Consider the following 23,475-nt stretch of genomic DNA (forward strand, 5'->3'; position numbering starts at 1 on the left):
TCGATCCAGGGAGGGCTAATGCAGGTCCATAGGGTAGTAGCTGTGGAATGACGTAGGCGGGAATAGGATGATATCATTGTTCTGAAATTTACGCTCGCTATAAAATACAGTAGAGCCTAACACCCTCAGAGAGTGCTGTTTCCGAACGAACTGGCAATACAATGCCTTATGATGGATCCAGACAGATATCCGTTCAATCTAGCAAAAGAGCGCGAATTCTATAGGTTGGCTTGACCTCGCGGCCGTTCGGTTCCTGCTAACCGACCTGTGCAAGGTACCTACCACGTGATCATAGCTCTTACCCATATGCTCCCTTCGACGACTCTAGCCGGAAAACGTTCGCGCCAGCATCATCGCAAGACCATGCCTTGACCTCGTTTGCCCAGCTGGGTGCCATGAGACTTGGTGCCCAGCGGGCAATCATCTCACTTTTCGGCCCTACGAACGAGTATATTCTGGCCGAAGCTACAGGCTCGCCTGACGACAAACTACAGCTAGGATGTTGTGTCATACCCAAAGAGAATAGCATCTGCACGGAAATGACAAACGCATCTTACAATCTCCCGGATAATACGACTGTTCATCATGGGGCCTTGATAATTTCGGACCTGCAGGGTGAAAATAAGGAGCGATACGCGGTGCCCAAGCAACTATATGCCGCCCGGTTCTATGCTGGGGTGCCAATAATTAGTCCGAGAGGGCAGGTGATAGGGTCATATGGCGTCTTAGACTCGCAGCCCAGGCCGTCAGGAGTAGATGAATCGACAATAAACTTCATGAAAGACATGGCAGCGACGATAATGAGATATTTAGACATGATGCATCTCGAGCATGAGAATACTCAAGCACGAAAGATGATCACCGGTCTGGGTAGCTTTGTGGAGGGCAAATCTACGCTCCGAGATTCATGGCTTGAGTCGAACAAACAAGATGCTGCGCGAGGTAGACACGGCGACGAGACTGTTGAAGGCTTGTTGGATAAACGACAGCAAGATCTGCAGGAAGCGCGAGACAATACCCGAAGACAACTTCCTTATCGTCCAGCTCGAAAAGATTCTTCACCTGGTGCCGACGATGACGAACCGGACACACGACCTGGCACACACAAGAGGCAGAAATCACATTTGCAAAGGCGGGCCATCTTCCGAAGCGAACCTTCCGGGGATAATCTACCCGACGATGACGGCATTCAAGGCGCCTTGCAGGAGATATTTTCCCGAGCAGCAAATTTGATCCGAGAGTCCATTGCGGTGGAAGGCGTTGTCTTCTTTGATGCTAGAGTTGAATCTTTCGGTGGCCTTGTGGGATACGAGTACTGCGAGGATCGTGAAGCGCGGTCAGAAAGTGAGACTACTACCAGCAGTGAGGAAAGCCCCGATTCCGGTCTCGAAGAGGGCGCAACGATATGTCGCATTCTAGGTAGTTCCACTTCCGTCTTTTCCACCATAAACGAGGATTCCAGGTCCGGATCCAAAGCTACGGGGGACAATGATTATGCGTTGCGTGAGTTTCTGCTGAAAGCCATGATGAACCGGTATCCTCGCGGGAAGATATTCAACTACAATGATGACGGGTCATTATCCGACGAGAGCGGCAGCAATGTCTCTACTGACAGCTCGAATGTATCCACAAAGGACTCTGGGAGGCGGAAGCGGAGCCACAAGCAAGACGCCAACGATCTGCACCGAGTTCTTCACGGCCCCCGAAACCTCATATTTCTGCCCCTGTGGGATTCGCACAAGTCGAGATGGCTTTCAGGCTTGCTTGTCTGGACTAATAAACCGCAGCGTGTCTTTGCAGTGGAGACGGAGCTGGCATACCTGCGTGCTTTTGCTAATAGTATTATGGCCGCAGTCCACAAACTTGATATCGAGATGGCCGACAGAGCAAAGACAAACCTGGTCAGCAATATCTCTCACGAGCTGAGAAGCCCTCTGCATGGAATTCTGGGTACCGCAGACCTCCTCAGCGATACTGCCTTGAATGCTCTCCAGTATGGAATGGTACACACCTTGGAGGCCTGCGGCCGGACCTTGCTTGATACTATCAATCATCTGCTGGACTTTACCTATATTGATAAATTCAGGAAAGACCGAGACTCGAAGCATAAACATGCCAAGAAATCTGAGACGTCAAGTCAAAATCGCGACACTCTTGAGCGTAACGCCCCAAATAGCAGCGAAAATGTCAATACGGATGTTCAGCTAGATGCGGTCCTAGAAGAAGTGGTCGAAAGTATATTTGCCGGTCATACTTTCTATCATCACGCAAGAAGGAACGGTGGTAGTCCGAAAACGGCTGTCGTTTCGGCAAAGCAAGTAACTATCATATTCGATATCCAAGAATCCGACGAATGGCGTTTCTACACACAGGCTGGGTGCTGGCGACGTATCATGCTCAATGTTTTCAGTAACGCACTGAAGTATACGCAGCAGGGTTTCATTTACATTGGGCTGAAGGTAGCGGAAGCAGAAACACCCGGACGAGAAAGCAATGACTCCTCGCAGTCTGATGCCAACGCCAAATATACCGTTACACTAACTGTCAAAGATACTGGTCGGGGCATTGGGGCGACTTTTCTCCGAGACGGCCTCTTCGTTCCTTTCTCGCAGGAAGATGCCCTTGCCCCTGGAAGTGGGCTAGGACTAAGTATTGTGAGAAAGGCAGTCGCCTCCCTCCATGGAACAATCGAGCTTAGTTCGGAGAAAGACAAAGGCACCGAGGTAACCATCCAAGTGCCGATGTCTCCCGTCTCGGATAACTCTGATGAATCTTCAACGACTGCGGCATACCGTTCGATACGGAAGAAGGCCCAGGGTAAGACCCTTGGTCTAGTCGGATTCGGCTCGTCTCTCGCGTCGGAACGAGATTCTACCCTCTCTAACTCTTTAACCCGCCTCTGCGAAGACTGGTTTCATCTCACCGTCAAGAGAACCAATTTAAATGACGATCCACCTGCTGCCTGTGACTTCTATCTCATGGTGCACACGGACCTCGACGATCCAGACGCCGAAGGAAACCAAGTTCTCGACCTTGCCGTACCGAGCAAGGTTTCTCCGTTGATCGTTATTTGCCAATGCCCTGAAGCAGCCCACAAGCTGTACGCAAGATCAACATCAATGAGCCACAATCCAAAACCCATTGTCGAGTTTATTAGCCAGCCCTGCGGCCCCCGTAAACTGGCTAAATCAATGGAGCTGTGTTTGAAGCGCATGGAGGGCCAAGAGCCAGACCAACACGAAGAAACGCGATGGGTCGAGTTGCCCGAGTCCTCCCACCTACCCCTCGATATTGGGCCGAGAGATGCCCCTGATGAGAGAATGAAGGTCAGCAAACGACTCGCTGAAGAAGAAAGTGATGAGCAGCACTCCAGAAGGCCGATCAACGACAATACTTCTCTCGCGGATGAACCGGGGACCGTGCCCGAAGCAAAGGTTCCTGAAGTGAACGCAGAAAATGACCCTCCTTCGGTCCTCCTCGTTGAAGACAACCCCATTAACTTGGATATTCTCGTTGCATACACGAAGAAAGAAGGCTGGAGCAGCACGACAGCCCAAAACGGCCTTGAAGCGTTTGAAAAGTTCCAAGAACAACCCGGCAAATTCGCGCTGGTCATCATTGACATCTCAATGCCGGTCATGAATGGATTCGAGGCAAGTCAGAGAATTCGACAGTTTGAACGCAAGTACTTTGACGCTCATCCGGAGTTGACGCCACCGTGGCATCCCACTACGATTGTGGCATTGACTGGGCTGGACAGCAAGGATGCGCAACATGAGGCGTTTGCTTCTGGAATCAACGTCTTCCTCACGAAGCCTATCAGTCGAGCAAAGATACGGACCCTGCTGGAAAATTTGTGATACTAAATAGACTTGTTTATTGCCCCGCATTCCTGGCGGCCATGACTTACGATAATGTGTATTGTGTTTCTCCATACCCTGCGTGTTTTCTCCATGTCCTCATATATTGATGTTTTCCACAAGATAGACGTTGTCTTTGAAGTCTACAATAAAATTTCGGTGTTGCGTGTAACTCAAAGCCCCAGCAGCGGAAAACCCTTCTCTGAATGGTTCCACTAGAACAAGAAGGCTTCAGGAATACGTGTTTTCTACAAACTGCACCGTATACAAGCACGCTCGGCGGGGGGACCAACACCCTGGGTCCGCAAGAAAGGCCCCGTCCGCATGCCAAAGTAGCAAACCTAGGCATAGACTCGATATATGGAAGAATGAGGAAAAAAATTTAACGGCCCTATCCGCGGATCGAACGCGGGACCTCTCGCATACAAGAGCTGTAGGGTGAACCCTAAGCGAGAATCATACCACTAGACCAACAGGGCACAGTTGTTCTGAGATCTAAAATATTGACATTATGAATGACAACAATATTGTAAGCATGGTCCCACCCGCCGAGAAGAAATTTGGCGTTAAAAACGGTGAAGTAGTGTAGCCAGCTGGCAAATGTTTGTGCTAAGATAGGTTTCTATTTAATGTCCCATCTGAGGGCTGGATGGTGGATACAGTAACCGAGTCAGTACCCGTAGGACAAGAAATATATTCCGAGGACTAGAGAAGGTCTACACCCACCCAGTATTGCACCTCCGCCTCTGCCAATACTTACCAGCTATATGAAGGAAGGGTTCGAGAGCCCTCACGCCAGTGGTCGCCGATAACTCCGTAAATCCTCGGAGCAAACTCGAAGTCAACCTTACTACTTTGGGCTAGTGTTATCGCAAGTGGTTTAGCCAACTTAGAGTTACCTCACAACATCTACCACGTCACAGGCGATCTTCAAGGCAGAGCGACTGATTCGTAAAAACTTAGCAAGGAATACAAGCGACGTGGTAAATGTTGTAACTCTAAGTTGGCTAAATCACTCTTGGCACGCTAGGCCGAGGTTGGTAAGGCCGACTTCGAGTTAGCTAAAATATGCTACCACTTGTCAGATATGGATCTTTCCGCAATCTTACCTCGATTTTCAAACTTGGAGAGAATAGTCTTAGACTAGTCGCTGGCTAGATTTACAACGCTATTTATTAGTAGTATGAGGCTTGAGTTTCTAGTGCTTGGAAAGATTTGAAGAGGATTTCAACTAGTTATGTACCTGGAGGTAGGATCATGCTGTGGTAATGAAATGTAAGGACAAGGAAAGAAAAAGTCGGGCGGAAGCTAACTCTTAAGTCGGCTATCCTTTCTTTGAATGCGCTAACCAAAGGAGGTATGGGCGACTTAGAGTTAGCTGAAAGGATTTACGAGTTATCTCGACCTCGCTAGCAGGGTAGCCAAGCGGTGTATAGAAGTTTTAACCTTGAACATCCATGCCTTCTGCCGCTTATGGACCCCACAGCAGCACCTTAAAGATACTGGGAGCTGAGTAATATAGACTAGTGGTTATATAAAGCCTTTATAATGCCCACCTTCTCAAGCAAATCTTCGAGAATCACGCACGATGGGTGAACACTTCCGGAACCTGTACAGATTCTTTTTTTTGACTTTTATAATTTGGTATATATTGAATGAGTAAAAGGCTTACATCAAGAAGCTCCGTTGGTCTAGTGGTATGATTCTCGCTTAGGGTTCACCCTACAGCTCTTATATGCGAGAGGTCCCGCGTTCGATCCGCGGATGGAGCCGTTCTTTTTTGTTTTTTGTCCTATCATTGTATGTCCTTATTCAGGCCACTTGCTATGAATCATGAGGCCCGATCGACAGGTTTATCAGCATGATTAAGCAAGGCGACGGTTGCATCTGCATAAACTGACGTACAGCAGCGTAGTTATACCATCCTTATTTATATCGACGACCATAGATCTATGCCGGACTGGGAGAAATGTGTCAAGGGCTTCTATGGTCAAGGCTCTAACCTTGGTTCGGTGAGCGCATGGCTTTAGGACAGTTAGTGTCTTTGAAGGGGGGTGCCTGTATTATTCTGCTAGGACCCAAACGGACCTGAATATAGCCCAAATAGTTAGTGGGATTGACAACGAGAGACAAGTCATTTAGAAGATAGGAGGATGGCTACCTCTCCGAATACACTTGCTGCCTTTGGAGACAAACATGTTGTTTAACTTTTGCTTGTCTCGACTCTCTTAAGAGGGAACGTTAAGTAGCAGGACTGATGGAATGGCCCGTCCTGTTCCTGCAGTATGAGCAAAATGCCTTGGTAATTGGTTAAATTTTGGTACTAGTTCATAAAATATCGGCTCTAGAGGGCAGCCTGTTCCGCTGAGAGATAAAAATCACTGTTCATGCGTGTGTGATGATACCTAGTTGCACTGTGCCTTGAAAATAGGACATGGTATCCACCGTCTCTCAGTGCTCGTCTCCATAGAAGACTGTTGCCGGCAGCCAGTCATCAGTACAAGACTTGAACCGGGTGGTGCATCGGTTCAATCTATTCATCTCATCGTCACTCAGCGCCCAGTTGTTCAAATCAAAGTTTTTCTCAATGCGAGCAGCGTTGACGGTTCTGGGTACTACACTGGTGCCGCGCTGGAGACCCCACATGATCCTTGAGATGTCAGTGCTGGGGACAACATACTTATAGCATAAACATAATACTAAATAGGGACTTGATACGTACAGAACCTGCTGCGGTGACTTGCCTCTTCTCCGGCAGATTTCAAGCAAAACCTTGTCTTCTAGTAGCGGAGAATGTGTAGACCCAAGGCAGGCATAGGCTGTACAATGAATCTCATGATTGCGGCAGTACTGCAGAAGCTTTCTTGATGGCCAGTAGGGATGAAGCTATTCTGTCAGAAGGACGATACACGAACTACATATATCTGATGGACTGCGCACCTCAACTTGGTTAACAGCAGGGACAATCTTGCAAGAGGGATGATTGAGCAGTCTCCTGAGGTGTGTGATGCCGAAGTTTGAAACACCAATATTTCGCACTTTGGTTGCTGCAAGCTTTTGCATTTCTTCCCTGTAGAGCTTAGCAACAGGACTCCAGCCATTAGCGAGGGAAATATCTTGTCATACCATGTCTTAATAAAGTCCCAATTGGCCAGCTGCGTGGAAGAATTATTTGGGTCGACGGGTACAGGCCAATGCTTGTGGGAACATGTCAGCCCTTCCTCTTGTAATTCAGACGAGACCGGTCCGTACCATGAGATAGAGGTCAACATAGTCCATATCCAGCTCACTTAGAGACATATCCAGAGCTTCCTGGACGCGCGTATGCCATTTATTGTCCAGCTTTGTGGTGACCCAGACCTGACTCCGCGAGACTCCAGAGTCTTTCAAAGCTTGTCCAATCTCATGCTCAATCCCGGAAGACATGGCAGTGTCAATATGCCTATACCCGGTTTTCAATGCTGAACGAACAGCCTCATAAACCACACCAGGTTTTTGGGCTCTGCGTGTGCCCAAGCCAACGGCCGGAATCAATGCTCCTGTATTGAGGCGGAAGGATCTGTCTCTGTTTTTGGCATGGATAGAGGTGAATAAAGTGGCTACTGATACTCGACTTGTAAGAGTCTTAGACGAGAGCCGATTTCGGTTGTTGATGGCACCCCAAACACCGGTCGAAGACGCAGATAGTGGGAGCGGGCGTTGGGGCTGGCGACTAGCAAGAGACATCTTGACAGCGTCAACGAGTGAGACCGTATTCCGCACGTTTGCCAGAGAGGTGGAAAATGCTGGTCTACGACCAGTAACCCAGTCCCCAAACTCCTGGACCATGAATTGAATCACCTGCTTCTCGTCTGGCCGGTGCGTGGTGCTTATTGTTTCGCGGCCTTGAGTGTCATAGTGGGTGACTTCTTGTCCATTGAGGATCAGGGACCCGTTGGTCCCGGTCACTACGATCGATGAAACAGGCTTATGAGCGACGCGTGACAACCGTACATGGCCTATGCAGTTCCGGGTCCCCCAGCTCATCATAATGTCAGAGACGTCGTCCCCGCCGTACCTTTGGGACGGTCGTACGGAGGAGACCTGCTGCGCCATCACAGAGTCCGGCAGTCCCAGAAGCCATACGAGGAGATCGAGCATATGACATCCAAGATCTTCCTATCGGTAGTTCAGGTTAGCCCCCGTTCCCGTACGCGTACTCTGAATAGTGCGGCGTTAACCTACCGTCACTCCGACACCAGCGCTTGCACGCCATGTCTCCTCAAGGTTGGTGATATTTAGAGCAAGGCTAGCGTCAACAGCGGCGACATCCCCCACAAGCGGGAGCAAGCTCCTAAAGTGAAAAAAGTGAGGCTCAAACCGCTTCTGAAAAGTGATTCCTACTTTGACCGGCAAACCAGTCATCCACTCATACTCATCCACCGACTCCGCAATTGGCTTCTCCTTCAACACATGGACACCCTTCGCTGCGAGAGCAGTGATGCATTCAAAGTGGGCGCAATGGGGCACAGATACGATGGCAAAATCGGGCCGGTGGCAGTGCAGGAGCGAGGACAGGGAATTGTATGTGGGAATGCCTGGGTGTTCGACCGAGAACGATTCTAGTGCCGTGCCATCGGTGTCACAGACGGCTGTTATCGAGAGGGTCGGGCTATCCAAGAGACTAAGGAAATGGCTTCTATACCCCCGGTATCCGGTGCCTACCAAGGCGATGCTGTAGGCCCTTGATCTTGCCGCGGCATGTGAGACTGGCCGAGATCTGGGCGCAGGACTGACGGAGTGGCGTCCTGCTAGAGCAGTGACGGCCCTAGCTAAGGAACTGGCTGACTTCGAGTATTGTGAATATGCTCCGATCGGCATGTTTTACGCCTCCAGGTTCGCTGAGTGAGTGCTCAGCGGCGCAATCGTTTAGTGGTACGCTGCCTGGTCCTTCCGAAGATTCTGGATAAATACATACGGCATTCTTGCTGTTTTATGCAAAGACGGCGCTTAGAATAATGGGACCTTACTAAAACGTGAGCAGCAGCAGAGGCTCAGAGCTATGGAGTACACCTCGGGTATGCTCGCGCGAATTCGGGGTTCCTGGACCCTACTCTTTGAGCGAGGCAAGGCGTCATGGCCAATAAGGGCGATTCTCGAATGCAGTCTTGTCCGGACCGCGGCTTGGATCTCTTCAGTAATTGGTTAATGGCCTGCCGCTTGCTATACTGGGCAGCCATGCATCTAGATGCTTGCGTTGGCAATTGCTATTGGTTATCTCTAGCGGCCTACCGACACCTTGGCCACTTTGGAGTCTCGCTGTAATTTCAGCATCCTTGTGTATCGGCAAATTATGGCTCAGCATGAAGGTGGCTTGGTGCTGGAGGCTAGCCACTGGTTGCCCAGCTGAGTTTCAGACGGTCCATGAGGCTTAACACGTCCAGCATACCAGGTCAATAGCAGGAACGGGTCAGGGTACGCTATGAAGGCACAGTAAGACGCACAGGATGGATTTGCACCGAGGGCTTGACAGCTCATATATGATGCCTCCATCAACCTGACTAAGTGTTTCTTGTTTCAGTCTGCAGGCTAGTCGCACTGTGCGTCCACAGGAGGAGGCATGCTCTTCCACCGGCAGCTCACTCATATTTATCATGTATGGCGTCCTCACCCCACCAAACGCCTCAATTGCTTCTGGTGGAGGTAGCTCTTCCCTTACTCTCAAATGTCAGGACCGCCACATCAGACTCGGGGAACTTGCCGCTATGGTCTGACCACAGTTGGAGTTTGTACTCTAAAAGCATCTCAGAGCGGCCCCAATCCGCGCGCTTGTCTGTTATTTTTTGAAAAGCAGTGAGAGTGGCGCGTATGACATATTCCAGGTCCACCAGTCTTCTTGAGCTTTCAGAACGCCTCTAGGAAGTGTCACTCACCTGGCGCTGCCGCTGCACCAAACTTGCGTCCTGTGTCTTTGCCAGCCAATGCAAGATAGGCAACTTTTCGAGCAAGTCGGCCTCAATATCAGGTATTTGACCAGTGAGCTCCAAGTATCCTTTTATATGTGACCGTAGATTGCGCGTAGCCAGGTCCCTTAAGGAAAATGGGAGCCTTTTATGGGCGCAGTAGGCGCAACTTTGAACGAGGCTTGATCGCACCCTATTTCTTTTCCATGGCTTCTGTATCACCCGTAATCTCTCACCGGCGATTATATCCGGCTCCGAGATTTGGGTAGAGATGTATTTCGGGGCTGTCTTCGATATTCTGCAGCAGTTCGGCACGAATGGCGAGAGTCTGGTCCAGATCTGATAGTACTGCGTGAGCTCGAATCGCTTGTCATACAACCTGGCCAGTGCAGCATCGCCTGAAGAAGATCTCCATATCTCGCAATTGACACTGCTCGCTCGGCCGAGTTTATTGACTCATCAAGTATTATGGTGTCCCCGTCTTGTCGTGCGCGGCCTCTTACAGACCGCAGAGAATCCTTAGAGCTAGAGCATAGTACTGGCTTCCCTTATCAACAAGCGATGATTTGATTGCCAATGTTGCAAGAATTCTGTATTGCGGTCTGGTTCTTTGCCTCGATGTATCTGAAAGGCTGCATCCACGAGTTCGAGATGCAGGCGCGCTACTTGCATCTGTGTCTCCACGGGCCAAAGACAGTAGTCAAACTTCAGAACTTTTTCGGCCAGAGGCACCTGGACGTCCTCAAATCGCAGATGGAGACTGAGCGAGAGAGAGTCAGGGAGTGGTACCGTCGACGTGAACAGGGAGAGAGGCAGATTCGCAGCAGGGTCTCGATCAAAATAGCATAAGGCTTTGGGAAGGAACTTATAAGAATATGTGGGAATATGCCAGACCTTCTGATCTTTAAATTACTTACAGTAGTGATAAAAACAAATCAAGACGAGACGGTGTAGGCTATTTGAAATGCGGGAGAATTAGGCCCTAATCGGCCTTGTCTCGACACCGATAACGCTCCTCGCTCATAGAGCAGAGGCGACCGCCGAAGCGGCGAGGCTTTGGCTTCTGATAAGGCAGCCTAAGGGTACATGCCGAATGCTGGAATAACGCCTTACCTAGGCACTTGACTCATCTAAATGTTCTTCCCCGCTCTGCCCCTCTCTAACGGCCTTTCTGACACAATACACCTTTACAACCATAATTCTTATATTAGAACTGGCAAAAAAATCCATCCTCTTTGCAGATATTGGATATGTACCCCTGGAAAGCTCTCTCGACATGGGCCCCCTTCGAAATCGACGCTCTCGGTCTTGTCACTCTCCTCGGCGCCAACGAAGTTGATATCGCCGTCGGCCGTTTAGCGCCCAGCTACTGGCTGGAATATATGCCGCTGCTGGCCGGGTTCGTCTTTGCCGGCGATAGATTCCGCGCTAAACAGCCTACGTTCACGCTATATAACGTGTCCAGCGGCATCGTGACAGGGAACCTCGCAGCGTGGTTTACGCGGTGGATGCAGACGCAGGAATTCCATGTCTCGCGCAGCCTCGTATATTGGGAGGTCGACAAGACGCCTCGGCCCCGGTGGATGTACTTCATTGTCCCAGCCCTAATCTCAGCTACCTTCAATGGCTTCCTGCTTGCCATGACGGTCCTGTCTGGCGACTGGTACGGGTTTGCGAATACGATAGCAATTATACTCCTCATCATCGTGCGTGCGTACATGATCCAGGAGAACCGCCACGCAATCAACAAAACCGTCGCGGCCGCAAAGCCCCTCCCTACCACCTTTACAGGCGCGCTAGAGGAATGGAAGGAGAAGCGCAAGAAGGATCCGCAGGCGCCGGCGCCGCGGCCGGACTCGCGACAGTGGCGACCAGAGGTCGCCAAGATCCTTGTCGTCATGCCTGATTCGCGAGCCGTCACGATGTTTATCCCCGAGCATCTCCTGCGCGGTGTCTTCGTCACCGAGACGCCCGTCCGGTCACCCGAGATCTACCGGCTCTTGCAATGGACTGGATGGGTGGCTTTTACCGTTCACGTCGTCACACTAGGCATGGCCCAGTTGGCGACCCAGCTATACGTGGTCGCGTTGATGGTCATTCCGACGGTCCTGATCTGCTACGGCTATGGTTGCGACGACTCTAGGATTGCAAAAGGGTGGCGGTGGCTATGGGGGGAGGAGGCCGTGCCGTACGTCTACCAGGCGGGACCGCAGCTGAAAGCAACTGTCTTTGAGTGGCCGGAAGACGTTGAATTTGCCAGGGATGGCAAGGGCGTCTTGTACAGACGCGATCCGGGACCGATTCCTCTGGACAAGCGATCAACTGCTCGTCAGGACTTATACGCGTGGCTGAATCTGACCGAAGAGGAGCAGAGGAGCCTCTGGGACTGGCATTTGCTGCCTCATAGACGGGGCCACGATGACTCATGGTGGAATACCTTCAACGAGAAGCAGAGGCTCATCAGGGAGCGGCCGCCGGATATGAAGGCCATCAAGGACCGCATTCAGGATGAGCTGAGAGCACCAAGGTTAAAGCGCAGAGTCTCAAAGTGGCGGTATAAGGATCTAGATGTTGAAAAAGGGTTTAAGTAAATTAATGTCGTTCCAAGCTTCCAAGTTTGGCCTTCTTCATCTTCTCTTCTTTTTCTTTGTCTTTTTCTTTCTGTTGCGCATCACCTAGGTACAACATGTCCAGCGCATCAGCAAGTCTGATTGTGTAAGTTGAGTGTTCATTGGCTAGGCATATGAGCTTTTTCTTCTCTACATTTTCTCTACAAGGGAAAAAGAGCCTCCTAAAGGCTTGGGAATGCCATGTCGGATCACGGACCAGAATGAATCTCACTATATTGCAATGTCCAGACATTATATTTCTAATATATTATGTGTAGGAACGAGTATTCCAATGAAAGAGACTTGGTTCAAAGGTGGTTCAGAGGAAAGCGCAGCTCGATATCCAGCTGAGCAATCTACGAGAGTTAGTGGGCTGCTATAGAACCAAGTTTTCTTATACCACCCCGACTTTGGAAGTAAAAGAAAGGAATTGCAGCCGATTCGGGTCAAATGGTGGCGTGGCCAACTTCAGTGAAATGATTAACCCAGATCGTCATCCTATACAAGGGTTATAGTCTCCTCCGGCAAGGCAATATCATGCCAAACCTCCTTGAACCACTGATCCCTGTTAGCTCTTGACCCATGAGCAATGACAGCCAAGCCAACTCTTTCAAATTTGTTTTCGTGTGGCTGCAGCTTCGTCAAGACCAGAAATGCATCAGACGGTATACGCTCATCCCCGACTATCTCAGGGCGTCTCTCTCGAGGAACATGAAGTAGATAACATGGCGCAAGCCTGCATGCCCCCTTGCCAATACATTTGAAGAACCCATATCTATCTCGGTCGACGTAGGCATCCCCATAGAATGACAACTTCGCACCCAAAAGATCCAAGGCAGGCTCCGCAAATGTGCATCTTGTCCAGACTTGATTGAGTGGCCCGTCGGCTTCCACGGTATAGAGCGTGCAGTCACTGCGCCGTATGCCCTGCGTCTTTGTCTTACTCACTGGAGTTGCGCAACCTCGACATCGCGTCCGCCAGAATGCTGTCCCCAACGATGATCTAAGACGGATGAAGCCCGTAGTCACTTCGCCCATGGGGTTCTCACCCGCCAATACACACTCTGCACGTTCTATCTTCTCGTCGAAGAAGGTCGAGAACTTTTTGCCGGGCTCAATAAAACCGAGTCCTTCGGGGGCGTCTATACTCGCCCAGGACCACGACGGCGCTCGCCAATCCGTGTCTCCCCATGCTGGCCGGGGCCGAGACGGGCGTCCTCTCACGTACCAAAGCAATCCTTCCATGAGCGTCGCTCGCCATATCCCAGCTAGGTACTCGCTTTTCATATTCCGAGAAACGATTTTTGCGGTGGCAGATATAGCAGGAAGTCTGTCGGACGGTACCGTGATATCCAGCTTCGCATAGCTCACCACTATATCCACCCAGTTGCGATAGATCAGCATCGTGAAATCGTCGCCAACCAACCCGCCGCCGCCCTCGTCTGGCTTCAGCTCGGACAGTGTCTTGAGCTTGGCCACATTCATCACGGTAGGCACGGGCTTGAAATGCGGCGCTATTGAGCCTCCGCCGCACTCGCACGACAGTCCTCCCTGACAGCCGACCTGGAACTCTAATTTGTTGCAGAAGAGAATCCGTCGTGAGAGCATCCGTTCCTGATACACCCACGCTCGCGTGAAGAGCGGGAAGTGGGCCTTGAACGATCGTTCCTTGTCCCTTCTAACGTTGATCGTTCCGGCGCCCTGACAATCCCGTACACCGAGATATACAGCAGGCCACCCCGGGTCCTGGATCAGGAGGCAACTGTCTGGTATTGACTCAGAAAAACAGCCACCAGAAGACTGCGCCGACGCCGACGCGGCGATTGTGAGATAACTGTTTCGGTAGATCTCGCCCATCTTGACAGACTCCACCTCCCAATCGAGCTTTGAGTTCTGAATGATGCATAGAGAATCAATCCATAGATACTGAACTCCCAAGCGACGGGTGAGTACAATTGCGTCTTGAAATGTCTTTGGCAACTCCGACCAAGCGATGAACCTGTGATAGCCATCAATGGTCGTGGTCAGCGTCTGGGTGTGGATCTGGCTCGCATCACCCCAGCAGTGCGAGAGACAGACATATGTGCCGACTCTGCCTTCAGTCGTCTCGAGTTTGAATCCCGTGTCCCCAATCTCAGAGGTGATTTCGGTGACGTCGATGACTCTCTTCGGTAGAGGGACAACGCGGCCTGAACCGCACTTATCATGTCTAGCTTCGCAGTTCTGGAGGAAGCGACGGGCTCGATCAAAGGATAAAGGCAGGGCAGTGTTTCCCGTCAGCATATTAGACTCAGGTATCCCGTCGATTCGCATCTGCGCTCCTATGGATTGCCACTATTTAACCACCCAGACGCCGCACTCGCGGTCAAGGCAGCCCAACTACCTACCTCTGATATTGAAAAACTGGATAACCCGCTTCCTGCCATCTTCCGCAGTCATCTCCAGGAGAAAGCTCGAGCCCAGCCACTTGAACGCCATGCCCGCCAGCTCCAGCTCCGTATAGGCGTAGACTGAGCCAACCCCGGCCAGCAGAGCCGCAAGAAATCTGCACCCTCTACAACCGTTTTCAGCTGACGAAACCATATCGCGGAGCGTAAAAGGCTCTGTCTTGTATACCGCCGCGGCCTGTTTCTCGCTGTGCACAGTTAGCATTTTTGTCCGCGCAAGTTAGGTTCCGTGAAAGTAGGAGCTGTGTACACTTTCGTTGCAGATTTGGTCTTAGTCTTCTTGCGACAGTTGAGAAGGCAGCCCTGGGTGAACTCAGATTGAAAGGGATATATGGTATCCAAACGAAGACGCTGCTCATAATGGGCGTGCAGGTTTATGGCTATAGCGTCTTGGCCAGATACGACGGAGACCTGCATTGTATGACAAAACAAACAGCCCAATTCCAAGTGTCTTGTTCTCACAGAGTTTCTACGGTCAGAGGTAAGTGAGGTACCTTCCAACGTCCCAACAATATCTGGCCTGTTGAGACAGAGGTGGATAGGATTCTAGACACAGATCAGAGCGGGGTAAATGAGGGGCTCTTTAGCTGAAAGTAAGCCTAGAGAATCTCGATCAAGAGTGGATCAACAACAACTAGTCAAACTGATATAAGCAAGGAGCGAGGATAGACGGGCAGTCGCAGAGAAGGCCCTTTGTATCTTCACCTAAAGGCAAGAGAACCCCATGGGCCGAATGATAAATGCAAACCTCAGGAGTTGCTCCAGTGCAGTGTTGATAAGCCTGCTATTCTGTTGATAGTCCTCACCCCATTATCTCTAGCTGAAATCTAGAGAATATAATTCCTGTGTTTGTTTGACCAACGAGTGCAGCAGGACTTGCTTTATGAAAGGGGCTCTTAAACAAGCTTTAAGGTCTCAATCTCGTTCTTCGGCCATGACCGCGCATGCGTGCAGCCAGGAAAGAACCATCGGTCTTAGCAAGACAGCCCTTGTAATCGGCTCGAGCAAACCCTACCCTCTTGTAGACTTCAACCAGCCTGCAGGGATGGCCCAGCGGATTCCAAAAGGAAGCCATAGTTCCCTTGTGCACAATGTAGGAGAGGAAGGATGTAGACCATGGTTTCACTGCAAAGAGGCGCGTCGACTTGGAGCCAGTATGGCTCAATACCTTCAGCTTCAGCGTTTCGCATGTTTAACTGGCGTGAGAGGGGCCCAAGGGCTCCAAGACTAAAGATCTTGGCTTCTAGAACGATGAAGGCGTGTTTAATCTGACCAAATGGACCACCTCCTCGGATTTTCACGGATATTTCCTTCATTACGATCAATGGGATATGGTCACCGGCAATTGGGATATATTGAGACAGGACGCCGGTTGCAGAGGCCCATGACCACGATGGCTTTTGCTCTGATTAACATTCAGCACTAGACGGTTTGAGTATCCATGACATACCAATATATGGGAAATCACTCGGATCCGGTCTCTGAAACGAAGGATTCGCTCTCTTTGGTGGCAAGAGCGGTCTATCAAGACGCCAAAGCAGGCTCTGAGGAAGATAGGCCTCCCACACACCGGCAAAGTACCTCGAGGCCAGAGCTGGCGCAAGAGTCTTTGAAATTATAGACATGGAAACGTGCTTATCTTCTCGTTTTTTCACGTACACTTACTAAACAACGCAACCGCTCGAGTCCAATACCGGTAAGGACTGGCTTCACCTTGTAGCAAGGAAGGCCAGATCTTGGGCTGCGCAACAAGGGATTATTGAATTTTGACTTCATGAGGACGTCCATCGCTTATGAGGGATTTCCGGCATTCCCAGATCAATAAGGATCCAAAATATATCGTCTGCCGAGAGAGGTGCCGTTCCTGTACCACCCACCTCTCTTCAGCAAGGGTGAGTGTGAAAGTCGCCTCAGCAAGAAACGTTCTGGATCGAAATAGATGGTAAAGGTATTTGTCGGGGCATAAAGTAGCTCTAGTGGACGATTAATGGAGGTCTTCTCTGTCGGTTTTGCAACATCCAATAGCGCTTGCTCCAGGCTCTCTGCGGTCGAGGCAGCCAAAGTGCAGGCTGCATTCCGGTAAATGCGATGCATCGTCACTGACCCCAACTGCCAATCCTTCTCGTCGCTCTGAATAATGCATAGAGAGTCGATCCAGACGTACTGATATCCTAGCGCGCGTCGTTTCGATTGTATCTCGAAAGGTCGACCGTAACTCTTCGACGGGAATCCGTTCGGAAAAATCGACAATATTTTCTTTTATAAGCGTGAGAAAGTCTGTGCTCCCCCACTATGTATAGGGCAAGATAGCCTGCTGGCTGTGCATATGACTCTAAATCCGCAATTGTGACGAGACGCGGATCCACGGGGTGCGCAGATGAGCCGACGAAGACGAGCCTCGTCGGTAGCCAACCTTCTTGAGCGTCCTCTCTACATTTTCACTGATCCGTTTTGCAGTACTCAGCACTTGAATTCCTTGATAGAGAACGTGGATTGATGGAGAACTGGGCTGGATGTTTGTCGCAGCAGTTGCTGTTGGCTCTCCGGGTGAAGAATCTGCTTTTCCTTAACAGGTTGCGTCTTGTTTCCAGATGGATAAGCATATCCAGTTTGCCTTCCACACAGATTGGATGAGAGGCTACTACTGCGCCGTTCTGTGTACAAAATTCCAGCTGGATCTCAAAGTCTGTTGGCGAACATGTGAGTAGGAGCGTTCTGACGGACAGAATCTCCCCGCAATCTTGATAATTTCTGAGGATCTCAACGATCTTCTCACACAGCGAGCAAGATAACGCCGCACCAGTTATTGCGGCTATGGACCTTTGACGTCTTTTCCCAGCTGTCTGCCGAAGATCGTCCCGAATTTTGGTGGCGTTCTCGTCCCATTCCGATTCACTGAGAAGGGGGAAGCAGCTCCGTTTGCTGAGCAGGGCAGTGCAACAGCTGCAAAGGGTTGCCATTTACGAACATAGCGAAGATAAAATACCAGAAGACAGGCTATATCTACAGCGGGAAGCGGTGTGGGTGTGCTGGAAGTCACAGATAGTAGACGCCAATATCAGACTGCACGAGCGGGGTAAAAGTTCTGGTGATCGAAGAAGTAAGCAAGAAGAGGTACCCCAGGAGAGAAATGTCCACTACAAACCAGGAAAATAGCAATAAGATACTGAACCAGATCCTAGGTCTGAGAATTACAGGACTAGATTCGCGTATTTACCTATGGAGAAGTCTATTTGCGGCAGATGTTATGATCGAAGCATATGTCATAACAGCGGCAAATCCGTGGCCACGAAGACGATATTTCGATTATTTTTTACAGTCTAGCAATATGGACGTATATACTGGCAGTTTCTTCTAGACAGGCCTATCTCCTGACGGAAAATTGCTGCGCAGAATTCTCCGGGTCCGCCACCTAGGTCATACCAGAGCTCCAACTAAGTATTGCGAGCAGGTATGGATGGATTGCAGGTTGTATTTGCTGAGTCCGGCGCTGAATGACCGGTGTAGGAGCGTTCATATAAAAATATAGGGAATGTCTTGATGATTGAGAGCGTGCAGAAGATTGTGGTACGTACTGTTGGCATTCCTGTGCTTCGTTTGAATCAATGCTTGATGCACAGGGTGATTTTTTATCTCCTTCTTATCATTTTTAGATTTTATATTTTGGCTATTATGGACAGGAAAAGGCATCAGGCTGGCATTAGGTAGCTAGCGGCGATCCTTCGAAAATCCTAGGTTCTCTTCAAACCAGACTGTAAAGATGCCTTCTTCTCTCACCTCTTGGAGACTCAACCAACCATCAGGTTAAACATCCCACTCCCCTCCCTCGCTTCAACTCCCCATTCTACTCCTTCGCCTTCACTCTCCCTCCTAGCCACCTTGACCCAAAACTCTCCCTTCACCGGGCACATCCCAGAAGCAATAGCCATCGAGTTCTTCTCCGGTGCTTTCCAGGCGCCATCATCCACAGGAGTCAGATCAATCCTCAAGATCACCATGGCCACAAGAGCCAAAATCTCCGAGAAGGCAAAATGCCGTCCTGGACAGATAGTCGGTGATACGCCGAAGCTCATAAAGCCGCCTGTCCGGCGCGGACTTGTGCTGCCATGGGGGGTGGTTTGCCTCATATACCGTCTCGGATTGAACTCACTCGCCGACTCAGGGCCCCAAACGGATTCAGCCGCGCCCATTACTGAGGCAGGGATACTCACGACCCCGCCCTTCTTGAGAAAATATCTGTTGTCAAGCACTGTGTTCTCCGTGACTACGCGCGTAACAGCCGAGGCAGACCGAGTCCGCAGGATCTCTTGGTACGCTGACACTAAGAAAGGGCATGAGTCACGGAGCGCCGAGATATCGATTATATGCTTCTTCCCCATAGGCGTCTGCGTATCCTTAATGCGGACCGCATGTTTCATCACCTCCTCCCTGACCTCACACAGCAAACTCGGCCTGGAATACAGATCAAAGAGGACCCAAAAAGCGGCGGGGACGGTATTTGACAGCAGCCCCAGTCCCATAGAGACTTCGGCGCGCGCGATATCTGTATCTGAGAGACCTCCCGCGTGCATGACACGATACCGGGTATTTGTGAGTTCCGAGCCTTGCTCGTGGCCTTTTGTTTGGAAGTACGCCAGAACTGCGGCGAAGGTTGTTTCGCGCGCCCTGTACGCCTTTCGCGCCATGATGGAGGGGAAGATCCCTGTTATCAGCGGGGCGATGTTCGTTTCAAAGGTCCAGAATGCATCCGCGATTGCCGAGTCCTTGTACGGGTTCTTCGGGCCGTATGAGGCATTTGTGCTTGCGGCCGTGATTGCGCGTGTACACCACGCGTACAGATCAACTGTTTGTGGGCTCGCGGCAAGCTCATCCACGAGCTGGCTCAACATTCTCGCCATCTCCTCATTCATGCGATCTAATGACGGCCCGATGAGCGTCTTTTCCATCGCGTGCACAGTCTCTGCGCTTAGTCCCGCTCCACCGGCTTCCCTGTCGCGGAGTAGCCTCATCCCTGACTCGGGGATTCCGGCAAACCGCTCTGCAGTGAAGTTGACGAGAGGTGCGAATTTGAGTGTTCTTTTGTTGCGCTGAACTGCCTGCATCAGGGACGGGGAGGTGACAATGTATTGCTTGTTGGTGAGGAGGTTGATCGTGAAGATCGGGTGGGAGGAGTTTTCCGCCCTGTTTCCTCGGGTGAGTACGAAGTACGTAAAGGGGAAGGAGAAGGAGGTAGAAGGGTCACAGGTACATACGCAATTCGACTGAAATATCCCATGCCATGGCGCATCAAGCCGAGGAGGTGACCGATGACGGGAACCTTGCTGTGCACTTCCGGTGGCTCACGAGGATCAAGACCGTGTTGACTTAAGATGTATCCTAAGGCCGTGACCGCACCGAGAAGGATGAGGAGATGGAATGGTTCGAGCATGCTGGTGAAGATAGAGCTAAGACTCCGTATGGGGTCCACTCCCGGTGACGATAGGTAGCCGGTTGGGCCTGAGCGATGCAGGCTAAACGAACCAAAAGCCTCGCGAATAGGTCGACCAAGGGTTTAACGAGAATAAGATGTGGATAGGGATGTGGCATAAGAAAAGAAAGAAAAGTAAATGCAAAATTCAGGGACAGGGATCAAGTCAATGCAAGATCTTCGATTTAACCTACGTTTGTTCTAGTCCTACTTCCGTGAGGCTGGGCTTCCTTCAGCTGGGCCGCTTCTGTGGGGGGCGCGAGTCTCGATTTGTCATGGTGCCTCTAACCTGTGCCATTTGGCTCAATGATAATGTGACATGTGGAGTGCTGAAGATAATTCTCCAGAGTTCGCAATGCAGTTCACTCGTGAGGCTATTTGCAGTGCTAATAGCCAGCCTCTACCCAGGTTTTTGGGGGAGGGGTGGGGATGACTCTTTATAAAATTAAGGAAAAAATAAGAAAAAAAGAGGCTATATAAAACAACAAAAAGTCAAAGTAATACACGACTCATATCCTCACTTTCTAGGCCATAGTGCCTATAAAACGATACCGGAGTGCCCCCAACAGCCGGAAAACCGCCGCAGCAGTTTGGTCTCCCTCTGCGGCTTCAGCAGACTAAGCAATCCTCTCGAAAGCGATGCTTCAGTACAATACACCGGCAGCTCGGTAGATCCACCAGCAGTTTGCTGGTAGTAATATTGGTAGGAATTCTGGTAGAAAAAATGGAGGATGAAGATGGGCAGATGCCCCTTGTATGCGCCGCACAGCTTGGCTTCTGCTCATCGCATTCTTATTCCTCCACCGTCACCGACAGGTCGAGCATGGTTCTTGCTCGCGGTGAACCTGGTCGACTCCATGGATGGCAAATATGGAATGAGGGATTTTTTTTTTTCTGTTTTTCTTGGAGATACCTGGGGCCTGGTTGGGATGATGACGGTCTGGGACCTGAGGGAAGGCCAGAATTGATATGGGCCAGGGCTTGTTGCGCCTGGGCCCGATAAAGGATACTTAAACTAGTAGCATATCCAAAGAAAAAAACATTGCTTGTCGAGGTGTAGGATTCATAAGGTTGTCTCTGGCGATGAAAGAGGAGCATAGACAATATCCATTTCGTTGGCTCGTGACATCCCATGTTTGTTTTCTCTTTGACAGTGCGCAAGCTTTTGACAATATATGAGAAGGATGCTCAAACCTCGATAAGAAGACCATACCTTTCGACTCTTCCCCGTTCACAGCTTGGTCCTGCGTAGTACAACCATTGGACAACTTGCTACACTGGCCGAAGCGTATCGAGGCTCAAGAACTGGCCAAAGTCCAGGTCTTGCAGTTCAGACATATCGGCAACCAACCCTTCCAGCAGCGGCATTTCACCCAGATTCGGACTCGGCTGCGGCAGAGCGGGCTGCATCCCATCGCCCGCTGCACTGCCAGGTTCGAGCTCGGCCCCGGGCTGCCCATCCGCATCAAGCACGCTGGTTAGTAACCGGACATCGCGGGACCGCCGCTGCTGATAAACGAAGACCAGGAACCTCGCCGTCGTATAGGCCTCGCGCATGGTGGGTGTGTTGTATATCGAAGCGACCATTTTCACAGTCTGTACGGCCTCGGGAAGGAGTTCGAGTGATGCGCGGGTGTCCATTTCCAGGAGGATGGTAATGATGTGGAAGGGGACGTTGGCGATGTGCTGCCACGGACAGCAGGCTGTGAGCATGCTGCGTGCCGACTGGAGTGCTCGTTGGAAGAGGGCGAGGATGCGGTCCGGCAGAGCGGGAGATGTACTGATGTTGAGGAGGTTGAGGCGGCGCAAGATACAGAGGACCAGGTTCGTCTGGGCGAGGATGGAGGGCGGCTGTGTGTGGGTTCGGTCGAGGGTCTCGAGGAGGGACTGGTGCAGGTGGACGTCACTGTCTCCGTCGCCATCGGTTTCCTCAGGATCGAGGCGGGCTGATATAGGCAGCAGGCCAAGGAGTTCGGCCGTGTAGTCTCCTGGCTTGGACCGGACGTCTGTGAACTGTATCAAGTCGGCCTTGACCTGCACTCTGGACAGCCCGATGTCGTAGGAAGGCCACATGTTCTGGTGCAGGGCAACACCCACCAAGCGCCGGCGGATGTCTGGATCATAGGCAGTGCTGGGATTTTCATGCTGGAGACCTGCGGCCTCGACGAGATGTATTACCGTCGAACTGGCAAGCCATGTCGAATACGGCGCTGCAGTCATCCGCATATAGACAACATGCAGCACCCAGCCAGTGATCAGGTCAAGAGAGGGCGGTGCATATCCATCGTAACTTTCCAGGATAGACTTTGCAGTCTCGATCAGTTGTAGCTCTGTCGCACTGGCGGTTCGTTCAGAGAACAGCAGCCCCAGCGCCGCCACACCTGCAAGGACACTATCGTAGATACCACTTCGGCCATTACCGCTAGATGACCACCGCGCATCGAGTCGCTGTAAGAACACCTGCCGGTCAATAAATCCATAGCACGGGTCAACCTTGGCAAAGTAAACCTCAGCCAACTGTCTCATGCTGCCCAGCGGGACAAGGTCGACAAGGGGCAGCCTAGCAGGAGCAGGCACCAGCCCCGATGACAGGCGGCGCGCACCGACATTCCAGGCGAAAAGATTCACGCGCGGCGCATTGGCGGGATCGACCTTGAGGCCCATCTTGCGCACGAAGACGGCGCTCGAGTTGGCCGTGAGACCGCGCGCCACCCGCTGCGGATCAACAACCAGACGATGGCTGTCTCCGCCGAGGCCAGAGACGCCAGGCGGCGGCTCGCTAGGAGACGCCCCGGCATTGTGCTTAGAGCTTGGGCCGGCTGCGTAGTAGCAGTCGTAACCCCAGTCCCTGCATGTCTCGCAGGGGGCGGCGCCATCGCATTTCCTCTTCCGACTACGGCAGGGCTCGCAGGCCACGCGGGCGCGCTTACGTTTAAGAGGGACTGAGGTCATCCTATTCTCTCTGCAGGAGGACTGCAAGCAGCAGTTGGTTAACGGATGCTGCGGCAGATGAGCCGACAAATACCCTACCATGCAGTTATGCAGTCATGCAATCAGCCAGTCAGTGGTTACGTGTCAGCATGCGCTGACTGGTCCCTGCAGGGCCCGCAGGACCCGCATTTCCCGCAATTCCCGCCGTATCCGATAAGA

The 23,475-nt window shown here is 51.2% G+C and overlaps 8 protein-coding genes and 2 non-coding genes across 10 annotated transcripts; 4 read left to right on the top strand and 6 right to left on the bottom strand.

The window, feature by feature from the left end:
- The first annotated feature begins 156 nt into the window (after positions 1 to 156).
- Positions 157 to 4,176, top strand: BDW70DRAFT_124352 (uncharacterized protein). The gene is made up of 2 exons (XM_073734837.1): positions 157 to 224; positions 275 to 4,176. The coding sequence occupies exons 1-2, from the start codon at positions 169 to 171 to the stop codon at positions 3,858 to 3,860; spliced, it is 3,642 nt and encodes a 1,213-aa protein (XP_073591620.1). The 5' UTR covers positions 157 to 168; the 3' UTR covers positions 3,861 to 4,176.
- A 71-nt stretch (positions 4,177 to 4,247) lies between these two features.
- BDW70DRAFT_t169 lies at positions 4,248 to 4,339 on the bottom strand. Its single transcript has one exon. It is a non-coding gene; the product is annotated as a tRNA-Pro (tRNA).
- Positions 4,340 to 5,540: 1,201 nt separating this feature from the next.
- Positions 5,541 to 5,632, top strand: BDW70DRAFT_t168. The gene has a single exon. It is a non-coding gene; the product is annotated as a tRNA-Pro (tRNA).
- A 679-nt stretch (positions 5,633 to 6,311) lies between these two features.
- BDW70DRAFT_172096 (NADP-dependent oxidoreductase domain-containing protein) lies at positions 6,312 to 8,720 on the bottom strand (the record flags this gene model as incomplete). The annotated part of the gene is made up of 5 exons (XM_073743406.1): positions 6,312 to 6,525; positions 6,583 to 6,746; positions 6,887 to 7,015; positions 7,113 to 8,018; positions 8,085 to 8,720. 5 exons carry the CDS (start codon positions 8,718 to 8,720, stop codon positions 6,312 to 6,314), a joined length of 2,049 nt encoding a protein of 682 aa, XP_073591621.1.
- Positions 8,721 to 11,052: 2,332 nt separating this feature from the next.
- Positions 11,053 to 12,610, top strand: BDW70DRAFT_172097 (uncharacterized protein; the record flags this gene model as incomplete). The annotated part of the gene is made up of 2 exons (XM_073743407.1): positions 11,053 to 11,201; positions 11,268 to 12,610. 2 exons carry the CDS (start codon positions 11,053 to 11,055, stop codon positions 12,391 to 12,393), a joined length of 1,275 nt encoding a protein of 424 aa, XP_073591622.1. The 3' UTR covers positions 12,394 to 12,610.
- A 484-nt stretch (positions 12,611 to 13,094) lies between these two features.
- BDW70DRAFT_153891 (uncharacterized protein) lies at positions 13,095 to 15,275 on the bottom strand (the record flags this gene model as incomplete). The annotated part of the gene is made up of 7 exons (XM_073739730.1): positions 13,095 to 13,186; positions 13,233 to 13,324; positions 13,640 to 13,980; positions 14,033 to 14,086; positions 14,128 to 14,211; positions 14,824 to 15,046; positions 15,172 to 15,275. The coding sequence occupies 7 exons, from the start codon at positions 15,273 to 15,275 to the stop codon at positions 13,095 to 13,097; spliced, it is 990 nt and encodes a 329-aa protein (XP_073591623.1).
- A 611-nt stretch (positions 15,276 to 15,886) lies between these two features.
- Positions 15,887 to 16,483, bottom strand: BDW70DRAFT_164152 (uncharacterized protein; the record flags this gene model as incomplete). The annotated part of the gene is made up of 2 exons (XM_073741424.1): positions 15,887 to 16,263; positions 16,309 to 16,483. The coding sequence occupies 2 exons, from the start codon at positions 16,481 to 16,483 to the stop codon at positions 15,887 to 15,889; spliced, it is 552 nt and encodes a 183-aa protein (XP_073591624.1).
- A 2,028-nt stretch (positions 16,484 to 18,511) lies between these two features.
- BDW70DRAFT_124434 (cytochrome P450) lies at positions 18,512 to 20,667 on the bottom strand. Its single transcript, XM_073734840.1, has 2 exons — positions 20,111 to 20,667; positions 18,512 to 20,039 (listed from the first exon to the last, which is right to left on the bottom strand). The coding sequence occupies exons 1-2, from the start codon at positions 20,284 to 20,286 to the stop codon at positions 18,647 to 18,649; spliced, it is 1,569 nt and encodes a 522-aa protein (XP_073591625.1). The 5' UTR covers positions 20,287 to 20,667; the 3' UTR covers positions 18,512 to 18,646.
- On the top strand, positions 20,326 to 20,909 carry BDW70DRAFT_124375 (uncharacterized protein). Its single transcript, XM_073734838.1, has one exon. The coding sequence runs from the start codon at positions 20,424 to 20,426 to the stop codon at positions 20,766 to 20,768; it is 345 nt and encodes a 114-aa protein (XP_073591626.1). The 5' UTR covers positions 20,326 to 20,423; the 3' UTR covers positions 20,769 to 20,909.
- Positions 20,910 to 21,437: 528 nt separating this feature from the next.
- Positions 21,438 to 23,468, bottom strand: BDW70DRAFT_124432 (Zn(II)2Cys6 transcription factor). Its single transcript, XM_073734839.1, has 2 exons — positions 21,539 to 23,468; positions 21,438 to 21,487 (listed from the first exon to the last, which is right to left on the bottom strand). The coding sequence occupies exon 1, from the start codon at positions 23,356 to 23,358 to the stop codon at positions 21,598 to 21,600; it is 1,761 nt and encodes a 586-aa protein (XP_073591627.1). The 5' UTR covers positions 23,359 to 23,468; the 3' UTR covers positions 21,438 to 21,487; positions 21,539 to 21,597.
- Positions 23,469 to 23,475: the final 7 nt, after the last annotated feature.

The sequence above is a fragment of the Aspergillus foveolatus genome (genome assembly GCF_047715535.1).
Source record: "Aspergillus foveolatus strain CBS 279.81 unplaced genomic scaffold BDW70scaffold_93, whole genome shotgun sequence".
In the NCBI taxonomy this organism is placed as follows: Eukaryota; Fungi; Ascomycota; class Eurotiomycetes; order Eurotiales; family Aspergillaceae; genus Aspergillus; species Aspergillus foveolatus.

What these genes read in the sequence shown, in the direction of transcription:
- BDW70DRAFT_124352 (XM_073734837.1), top strand. Translation starts at nt 169, where the DNA reads ATGATGGATCCAGACAGATATCCGTTCAATCTAGCAAAAGAGCGCGAA. An exon ending in AAAGAGCGCGAATTCTATAG is followed by an intron (nt 225 to 274) that starts GTTGGCTTGACC and finishes GACCTGTGCAAG; the next exon opens with GTACCTACCACGTGATCATA.
- BDW70DRAFT_124434 (XM_073734840.1), bottom strand. Translation starts at nt 20,286, where the DNA reads ATGCTCGAACCATTCCATCTCCTCATCCTTCTCGGTGCGGTCACGGCC. An exon ending in GGATATTTCAGTCGAATTGC is followed by an intron (nt 20,040 to 20,110) that starts GTATGTACCTGT and finishes CCGAGGAAACAG; the next exon opens with GGCGGAAAACTCCTCCCACC.
- BDW70DRAFT_124375 (XM_073734838.1), top strand. Translation starts at nt 20,424, where the DNA reads ATGTGGATAGGGATGTGGCATAAGAAAAGAAAGAAAAGTAAATGCAAA.
- BDW70DRAFT_124432 (XM_073734839.1), bottom strand. Translation starts at nt 23,358, where the DNA reads ATGGTAGGGTATTTGTCGGCTCATCTGCCGCAGCATCCGTTAACCAAC.